Raw genomic sequence first — 10405 nt, forward strand, 5'->3', positions numbered from 1 at the left:
CACTGCATATGAAAGTTAGGAATTTGGCCAGAGCGAACGGAATCCTTGGTTGTAAAGTAACTTCGCTGTATAGGCATTCGACTCTACATGAAATGAATGTTATAAGCAGAACGATGTCGTCATATTTGTTGCAGCTCAATTTTCACTTCCTCAACATAAAGGGAGCGGAAAAAATTTGGAGGTCCCTTAAGCTTCGCCTTTAAGTGTGGAACGCCCCGGACTGCTTCTCACGCTTCGCGGCAACTGCAGCATATGCAACCGCAATGTTTTCTTGGAAACGCCGGCGGCGAATGCTATGCACGAAGGCGAGCGAACATCATCTGGATGGTGTTGCAAGGAACCGAGCGGGGTGCGCCGGACCCACTAAGGTAGACCTGAAACGGCAGCAGGAAAAAGGGTTTTTCATTGAGTTTCCGCGTAACAGAAATATGTTTTCTCGTATATTCAAAGTGCAATCCGACGCTATCATCATGTCTGTGATTGTGTGTAAATTGTACTTTACACATTTTTTTTACATGTTTTACTTTGAGAATCAATCGCTCGGGATGATTTTTCTCATAAGGAGAACGCCGCCGCCGACACCGACGCCGGATTTACTGCGACATGGAGCCCTTAACGCCATGGCGCCAATGTCAGCTCAAAGTCAAACATTTGCGTAACCCTATGCACTACATAACATAAAGGAGAGCAGCGCAGCTGGTGGCTATGCCGTGCTTCCGTGCTGACAAATTCAGCAATTACGATACTCCCTAATGCGAAATGTGAGCGCAGCTCTACAAGTGTTCTCATTTCGCGATATATTGGCTAACGTGGACAATTTTTCTCGTGCGGCTCGCTGCACATAGAGCGAAATGTGGCGCGACTGTCTCGCTAATGGGGAGATCGCAAGAGACAGCGCGTGGGTGACGCGTGAGCGCGATTCACAGCAGCAGCCGCAGACAGACCTCCCTTCATGTAGCGCTTTGTTTCCGTATATGGCACCGGTGGACACGCTCACTGCATGCCTTATCAATGGCGTCATCGGTGAACAGACAACGTCGCGCTACTCTGGTGCCAGCCTCTATTGCGGTCGTCTTGCAGAGCACGTCTTGCGTGGTACAACGCGTCTCTTCTCACGCTTTCGCTATACCATCCCTCTCCGCATTCCGCATCATGGTTCTGCTTCACTCTCCTCCTCCGCTTTCCTCCTCACGCTCTCTTTGCTATCACCATATTTCATCCCCCACTGTGCTCCGCGTTAGCTTTTTTATTTTTTGCTGAGCTCGTTCGCTCAGTTACACCGAGGGACAACGCCGACGCAAAACCCAGGAACGGGTGCCTAAGGGCTGCGCTAAGATCCCGTTGGGCTCTACGAGTTGAATTGAGCTGTGAAAAATGCTGCATATAGCAGCCTCATGCGAGTATTTCGGACGTGCTTAAGGTGTGGTTGTCACTCGACATTCACCCGTTTGGCAGTGAGCGCGCAATCGAATGTTAAATTACAATATACGCGTTTTGGTTATTACAGAGTAAGCATCGTCTAGAACTTAATGGATGCGCCGCCGCCACCGCGACACACTCAGGCATGAAATACGCCCAAAGTAGATTCCGCGTAGTTACCTCTTTATAGTTTGAGTAGTAATTCGTTTCTCGTAGTAGTAGTCAACTGTACATTTCTGACGCTTTCAGGAGGCGACGTAAAGAGCCTTGGCACGATGGATGGCTTTGACATGTGGCGGCACCTCTCTCAAGGATTGCGTTCACCTCGCGTAGAGATGCTGTACAATTACGACGAGTGGATTATGCACGCATCGGCGCTGCGCTTCTCGCGATACAAACTTGTGCTCGACGATCTCGGCCTGAACAATCAGCGCTACCGCCCGACCGGGGGCAGACGACCGTGGAATGATCTCGATAAGCTCCTCATCCAGTCGACAGTGGCGAAGGTCCTGAGAAGCCTCTACAAGAAAAACCGACTGAACTTTCCCAGTGACTGGCGGAAAAGGGCGACACTGAAGTGCGGCGAACGGACGACAAGAAACTTCTCGGCGAATGACACCACCTACTTGTTCGACATAATTGCGGATCCCTGCGAACTGAACAATTTGGCCAGCTCCCTTCCGGAGGTCAGTACTTAACGTCACCATAACACGTAGTTACCTAAAAAGCGATCCCTAAATAGTTTGAGTAGGACTTGTAGGCCTAGTTGGTACGTCGTTAACTTAGAACGAATGACGCAAGAGAGGATGACACATAAGACAGGAGGACAGGTGTACCTGTCATGCTGTCTTGTGCATCATATTGAGCCAGTCCTGCCAAAAATGACCGAGAATAATTATTTGTCGCAAAAGTTTCTTGGTTACAAACATCTGTTATATTTGTAGGAAAAGATAAGAGAAAAAGAATCCACTTGAACCCTTCAGGATACTTTGGTATAAATGACACAAAAACAAGACATATAAGAGTAAGTGACAGGACGGCTGCCACTGACCTTTTCTGAAGGCGCTTCCCCCAAGTGGAAGCGCACCATACCAATCCTCTAACTTCCCATTGTGTGGTCCACTTCTCTTCTCTTGCATCCTGTCTGCACGCCTCACCTTTTCTTGCATAATGCTTCCCATTACCTCACATTGAAAACACTGTTAAAACACCGCATCTCAGACACATACGATGATATCGATGTGTAACTTACACATTTGTTTCCTTTTGGTTTATAAATAATTGCTCTGGTAGCTCACAAGCGAAAGTGTTTATGCTTTTTCCTGGAATTTACAGCTCAGAAAACCGTGGTTCGCGTCCTCATGCAGAAAAGTGCACGCTTAAGTACGGACTGTCTTTATACTTAGCATTAAGCACCTATGCCGTTGCATGGTCGTTAACGCAGCACCTCATCTGCCTGACGTAGCTCCTGCCACATGTCAAGGGTATTTGGTACCTCCCACCGTGGCACACCAAACGAAAGACCTAGCATATAATTTCTGGCAGCCTCTTACAGCCTCATTTTCATTCGCAGAGATGCTGGTGCACAACTTGGCAAGTTTGTTGGCCAGCGAGTAATCCATCGCGACGCCGTCCCTGTTTGCTGTGCTTTTAAGAGTGAAGGTTACCTTATGTGGGAGGTCTGCCTCAAAAGGTAATGCCGTAGGTTTAGGAAAAGTAATTTTGCATACTTTAAGAGACATCAATCTTGCCACTTTCACACTGCTTTCATTAGCGGAAGCACTTTTGGAAGTCGTCTCCAGTTATGCGCTTCAGTAACCATCTCGTGTCCTTTTCAATTGTACTTTCACCACACCAGAAAGACTAGTTTGCATATGCTGAACAACAACAACAACAACAACAACAACAACAACAACAACAACAACAACAACAACAACAACAACAACAACAACAACAACAACAACAACAACAACAACAACAACAACAACAACAACAACAACAACAACAACAACAACAACAACGCAGCAGGTTAAATCCGCCAAGTATGGAGGAGGGTGGTTCCGTATAGTGAAAGAACTACGTGCAATAAATAGCCCACCATCAGTAGTACAGTGTGCAGACGCATCATCGTCGTGCAGAATCCAGCGCCCTTCTTTCGACTATTTTTTTTCGCACATGGCGCACACGATCTTTCAGGCGCTTCAGAACCTCTACGTAAAAACTGCACTGACAGTTTGGGATTCCGGTACAAAGGGAGGGCGCAGAAGTTTATGGTAGTCAAAAAACACAATAAATATAGCTCTTTTGTGCTTTGTTCTCCCGTGGTTTTTTGGCCTTGACTCCGCTGTCTTTTTCCACTCCTTGCTCTGCGACTTTAGCTCGATATAGTGTTCGTATTTCTTAGTTTCGTCCCCATGCAGCGACGGCCATGTGCAAGAATTCTACGCTGTCGTCGGAAGTTTTCCCATCAACGCAACGATCTTTGTGGCCCAGCTTTTGCTCAGGAGTCAGCAGTTTCCGTACCATCTTGGCGCAAACCTTCTCACTTGAAAAATACCAGTTCAAATCAGGTGAACGGAAAATTTACCCAAATAAAGTATTTCTGATGTCATTCTAACAGTCATTTGCGAGTAGGTATTGCATTCTAGAACTGGTACAGCGCAACATACAAAGGAAGAAACAAGCCGAGCCGGCCAGATAGAGACCATAGCGCTCTGTTCCTTTATCAAGCCGGCTCGGCTTGTTTCTTCCTTTGTATGTTGCGCTGTACCAGTTACAGGGTCATGAGGCTGGCCCTCACGGTTGTTACCGCTTCCAGAGAGTGCATGTGCATAGGTTTTTGTCACCTCGAAAGGAGCGCCTCTGTTTGCCCGTCAAAGTCAGCGTCGGGCCCCGTCGCCGTCTCGGCGGGCGCTGGCACAAGGGCTGGCTCCGGCAGACGCTTAGAGGATAATATGTTTGTACTAACAGTGTATAGAGATTTCAGTGGCTCAGAATAGACCTTTATAGATAGTATCCATTACAGGCATATTGGTAGCGGTACAAGGCACTGGGCTGGAAAACTTTATTCTGGTCCTGCAGATAGCGCTTATCATGTGGTACAAGGCAGACAGAGAAGTTTTGAGTAAGAACAAAGCTTAAGGGGATGTATATAGAAATGCTAGAATGAAACGAATGCATAGCATACCTGAATAACTCAAGCAGGCTGCGGAACTATTTGTCACCGCCCATTTCAACAAAGATGCCAATAAATCATCATCATCATCATCATCATCATCATCATCATCATCATCATCATCATCATCATCATCATCATCATCACCACCATCATCATCATCATCGTCATCATCATTGTCATCTCGTGGGAAGCACCCAAAGAATGTGCATTGCCGTTTTGGGACGCCACAATAGATAACTTGGCGTCTTCGCTTGCCTACGGAACTAGGAAGTAGATACGATGCGTTGACTCTTGTGAGCCTTTTATTGCTGGAAGCAATATATGTAAGTGTTCTTGTGCATCAACTTCACAGGTCGTGGAGTTCCTGAAGAAGCGAATCGAGACCTACGCCGCCACTGCGGTACCACCACTGACCGAACCCAAGGATCCCGCCGGTTTTCCAGAGTATCACAATGGAACGTGGGCGCCCTGGTTGGATTCAGTCCTTGGACAATAGCTCTTTTTAGTTGTTAGTTGTTTAGTTCTCTTTAGTTGTTACGTGATTTGCATTACTTACGCGCATAGGAGACACTCGAAGACATCTCAAGGTGCTATATTGTGAAATTTACATATGTATAGGCAGTTATATTCCGTGCCGTCCTGTACCTCTTGAAATTGCAACACCAGTGGGCGGAAAGCGCTACTGACATGAACGCTATCGGTCATGTGACTGTTTTAAAGATATTGAGGTGTAGATAATACCAGATGCAGGAGCTCGGCAATCCACGTTCAAAGGGGCATTTGCCACGGGGTGCTATTGAATTCACTGACCTAGAAAATTCGGTGGCACCTGAGCGGTGCCTGCCATCTGTATTTTAAGGTGTAGCATTCTTTGCAACATTCTTTGCCACATTCTCGGGACTCTTCAGTAGGTAGTTAGGTAGGTTTATGTTTTGCCTCGCTTTAATCAAAATAAAATAATTTGGGGCCTATGGAGGAATCGAACTCTGCCGTCGAGCGCAGCAGCGTGGGGCTCTAATCATGAGGCCACAATCAATTTTTTTTTCTTTGTTGCACGAAAATATCAGTTATATCTGGTGAACATTATTTAAATTACATTAGGGCACATACGCGGAAAGAAACGAACACGTACTACACAGTTCAATGAAAGTAAAAAAAAATTGGGTAACCAAGCACAAACGCCCCGATACGAAAGCCGTTCAGGAGCGGGATCGAAGGTTTCAACCACGCTACGCACTTAAGCCACCCTCGTCGAAAGACTGACCTTGTCGAGCGACGTGGCTCGGCGTGCCTGTCGATCATGCGGATCCTTCGTTATGACAACATGAACGAATCTTTTGGAGTATTACTGGTTGTCTTTTCTAACTGCAGGAACCGGATGTTGTAAGATGTGATAGGATGGATAGTTGCTCGTAAAATGTACCAAAAAATAAAATGCGCCATAACAAAGGATAAAGCAGTGTTCTATTTTCCCAGGCTGGTTGCAAAGTCTACAATTTGTATTTCATTGCACATATACTACTTTTCTGATGAAACCATGATTTTACTGGCTACGAGGAAGTGTGCAGCTTAAAAAAATGATTTTGCTGCTGGCGTTATACACATTCTACAGAACATCTTGACCAAATAGAGGCAAATACGGCTTTTGGTACATCAGTTCAGGAAGAAGGTCATGCACAAATGCTTCATGTGGCGACGTTCGATCAATACTAAACAAATATTGTAGAGTGAATCTGGCTTGAAAAGAAAATGTCGACCATTTTTTTAGGAGCCCCATAACGGCAATTCTTGAACAATGCTTGTTGTGGAAAAAAGGGAGGTGTAAAGCAAAACGTGTTCAAACACCGCAAGATAGAATGCGTGAGGGAAGTATTTAATTTAATATAAATGCATGACTGATTGTCCAAGAATCAAATGCACAAATCAAAAGCCTTCCTTCTCAAGTGAAAAAAAAAAGGTTGTAGATTCTAATGGCTTCCAATGAGAAATGCCAAATGAAACATCCTGATATGTTATGTAACGCCTAAATAGTATGGATGCAAGAGGCAGCGTAATAACTGCAGAAGATAGAAAAGCTTAGAAGAAAGATATACACGGCACCCCGACTATCATGCAGCAAGATTTCAATATTTGCAAATTCCACGTAGCTGGACAGAATAAAAGTAATCTTGTTTGCCATCGCTTGGAGATAACTCAAATTATTTCTTGCATACCGCCTAATTACTTAATTAGTCTTAATTAATTTATAAACCTAACAAATATTATAATTACATGAAACGTGTCGATGAGAATATTTCTAGCAACAAGAAAAACTCCTCCCTATATTGCTTTCTGATGCGCAATACGTTCTACATAAAACTGTTTTTCCGAGCGTGAAAGAAGCTCGCGAATACACACAAAGTACCAAATCTTGCTTGTATTCGCGAGTCGCAAGATCACTTTTATGTAGCACGTATTGAGCAACAGAAAGCTGTCTCGGGAGTATTTTTTTGTTTCTCTACAATTTTCTCATCGGCACTTTACATATAAATGCAACAATTGAGAATAATTGAGAAGTTACCCGCCATGGTTGCTCAGTGGCTATGGTGTTAGGCTGCTGAGCACGAGGTCGCGGGATCAAATCCCGGCCACGGCGGCCGCATTTCGATGGGGGCGAAATGCGGTAACACCCGTGTACTTAGATTTAGGTGCACGTTAAAGATCCCCAGGTGGTCGAAATTTCCGGAGTCCTCCACTACGGCGTGCCTCATAATCAGAAAGTGGTTTTGGCACGTTAAACACCATAATTATTTTTTTTTAAATTTAGAAGTTGATTAATTATTTAAGGCTAATTATGTAATTAGGTGGCATGCAAAAATTATCTGAGTATCTCCGAGTGAGTGCAACCAACATCACTTTGGTTCTGTCCAGCTACGTGGCGTTTGCAAATTTTTGAATCTTGGTGCACGATAGTTGGGACATCCTGTAGATTGCGGCGTTTTAGCTCTCGTAAAAAGGCAGAGGTTACGTGTTTGCCCGGTTGTCACATTTCGAAGTATATTGTGATCATCGCGGGCGTCCAGTGAGCACCACTATTACGGAAGTTACTGAGGGACACTAAGATATCCCAGGGAAAAGAGACTACAATGGATATTCGAGAACGCGGACTTTGAGCCCACAGTTCCTAGTTTTATAAATATTACTAGGTCAGTAATTTTGATTAGTACTAGGTCCTGCAGTTTTATGGAAACACTAGGCAGCGTTTATTGCTTCATTAATACTGAGCTTAGGCCCAATAGAGCGCAATGTAGCCCTCATAAGCTATAAGTTTACTTTCCTCATTTGCGTACCTGTATTCTTTAATGCTTGAGTCTAAAAGCACCTTTACGCCGAGCAGTTCTAAGTATACAGCAAAAAGTAAAGGCGAGAGCCTGTATTTCACCTGTATTTTATCGGAAAGGGTATGGTTCACGATTAACGTTGTAGTGCACTGTCTAAAACAAGATGCTCTGCCATTGTATAACACATCACATAACTGAAGATGCTGTAGCAGCCGGAATAACATTTAATCTGAACCTTATCAAAGGCTTTGGCGAGGTCAATCTGAAGAAAAGCTACTTGATCTATAGTGCGCTCTGTGCAGTGAAGGACTAAACGAGTTATATCAATATTTGTCTCTGTAGAGCGTCCGCGAATTTCACATGTTTGATGATCGCCTACTAATTTGACAATAGCAGTTCAGAGCCTATTTGGAAAGGCTTTTGCGAATATGTTATAATCGGCGTTACACAACAATATCGGTATACACCCCTTTACTCTCTTTATTGCTTGGTTATCAGTGACCCTAGGGATAAGGTTATGTGGCTGTGATAGAAAGATATGTATATATAGAGGAAGCTTATCATGTTTATAGAATTCTTTAGAAAGGTGCTCAAGAAAAGCACACAGGCATTCCTGAACATTTATGTAAAATTCAATGTTAAGGCTATCAAGGCCAGACGTTCTTTTCTGCAGTGTTCCGATTGGAAACTTAACTTCTTCCTTAACTTCTTCCTAACTATCGGCCCGTTAAGCTGAGTCGATCGTCTCCGTGTAAGTGAAGCATAAGGAAAAAAATAAGCTCTTTCTTCGTACCCCTTCTCAAGCCTAGCTGCAGTGAAATTATTTTCGTAAGAAGTCGCAGTTTCGCCCAAAAGGCGAAGCATCGATTGCGATAGCAAATTAGTGGACAGCTATACACGGTGTTTCAGCTAACTTGGGCCAAGTATTAGAAAAACAAGCATAGGCACTACGCGTGTCGAGTTGGCGCATTATTTTTCTGAGCCATATGAAGCACGTCATGATATATTTTTCAATCCGCCAAGCTGGGTAATTAACAAAGATTGCTTATTGAAGTTTTTAAACAGTAACTCTAGCGAATAATCTTCAATACAGGAGTTCTAGCGCTTGTCCAGAAGCATCAGATTATTTCATCTATGCTGAGACAACTGCCCTGATTAACTTATTTATCCCTTTTTTAATTTTCCATACTTTCTTTAAAGTGTGCGATATCTAAAAGATAGCAAGTGATTGCCGGCGAAGGCGCTACACTTTTAATGCCGTCAAATGCAAGTTGAACAAATTAGCAAAGTCTGCTCCGCGCACAGAGGTCTATTGAACAGGCTGTCGGTAACTGCGATGGACGTTAAGCGACAAAAGGGGCGTATTGTTTTATGAAAAAAAAAATTCTTCGACGAAAATGCAGCCGCCACATGCGAATGCAATGTGGAACCGGATGCAGCAGGGTTTTTATCACCATCCGTCAGCACACTCGCAACCTCGACCCCTACATCGTGTTTCTTCATTGACCCGAAAAGCAAAAAAAAAAAAAAAGCCCCCGCTGCGTCAAATGCTGCTTCCGGTTCTACATCGCATTCGCACGTAGCAGCCGCTTTTTTTGTTGTTGAAGATGTTTTTTTCTTAAAATGCTAGCCCCTTTTGTCCCTTAAACTCCATCGCAGTCACCTACAGCCTGCTCAATTGATCTCTGTGCGTGGAGCAGACTTTGCTAATTCGCTCAACTTATATTTCAAGGCACTAAAGGTGCGGCACGTTAGCCGGCGCTGACATACTATTTTGAAAATTTCGAGCAGTTTAACTAAAGGCTGAAAAAACAATAACACAGGGCAGTTATTTTAGCATAGATGAAATAATCTGAAGTTTCTGAACAAGCGCTAGCACTTTTGGACTGCAGATCTTTCGCTAGACTTACCATTCAAGAGGTTAATTAAGAAATCTTTGTTAATTGCCCAGCTTGGTGGATTGGAAAAAATGTTATGACTTGCTCCATATGGCTCAGAACTATACTGCGCCAATTAGACACGCGTAGCGCCTATATTTTGTTCTTCTATTATTTGGGCCAATTTAGCTCAAACACCCTGTATGAAAAAGAGTGGTTTTGTCGGCAGTATAAACTTGTGATCATTCGCGTACTAACTAAATCAACAAGCACGGTGACGCGCGCACAAGCAGACATGAACACATCTCACTCAATGATCGCGGAAACTCGGGGTCGAAATGTTGGAGCAAGGAAGAGCGGCAGCAGCAGCGAGTGAATTGACCTTCGTGCTGCCTCTCGCTTCAACCTGAACAAAGCTGCGAGTCCTCCGCGTACCTAGAATCTGCATTCATCGCTGTTCACAACAGCCGCATAAGTACGACCCCGCCTGTCCCTCACTTCACCCCGGTGTCTTCAGCACGACGGCAGACGGCGCGCTTCCTCCCCGCTTTCCTCCCTTGCGAGCGCGAGATTGAGCTGCTGTCGTTGGCTCACCCTCTGGTGCTTTCCCC

The 10405-nt window shown here is 44.5% G+C and overlaps 1 protein-coding gene across 1 annotated transcript in view; it reads left to right on the forward strand.

Annotated features, from left to right (window-relative positions):
* The window catches only part of LOC140215825 (arylsulfatase B-like), a 15449-nt gene extending 9396 nt beyond the window's left edge, over positions 1-6053 (forward strand). Inside the window, exons 7-8 of the mRNA XM_072286127.1 lie at positions 1669-2105; positions 4950-6053. Coding sequence (XP_072142228.1) covers positions 1669-2105; positions 4950-5093 — 581 coding nt within the window. The 3' untranslated portion in view covers positions 5094-6053. The remainder of the gene's footprint in view (positions 1-1668; positions 2106-4949) is intronic.
* The last annotated feature ends 4352 nt before the right edge of the window (positions 6054-10405 follow it).

The sequence above is a fragment of the Dermacentor andersoni genome, chromosome 2 (genome assembly GCF_023375885.2).
Source record: "Dermacentor andersoni chromosome 2, qqDerAnde1_hic_scaffold, whole genome shotgun sequence".
Taxonomy (NCBI): Eukaryota; Metazoa; Arthropoda; class Arachnida; order Ixodida; family Ixodidae; genus Dermacentor; species Dermacentor andersoni.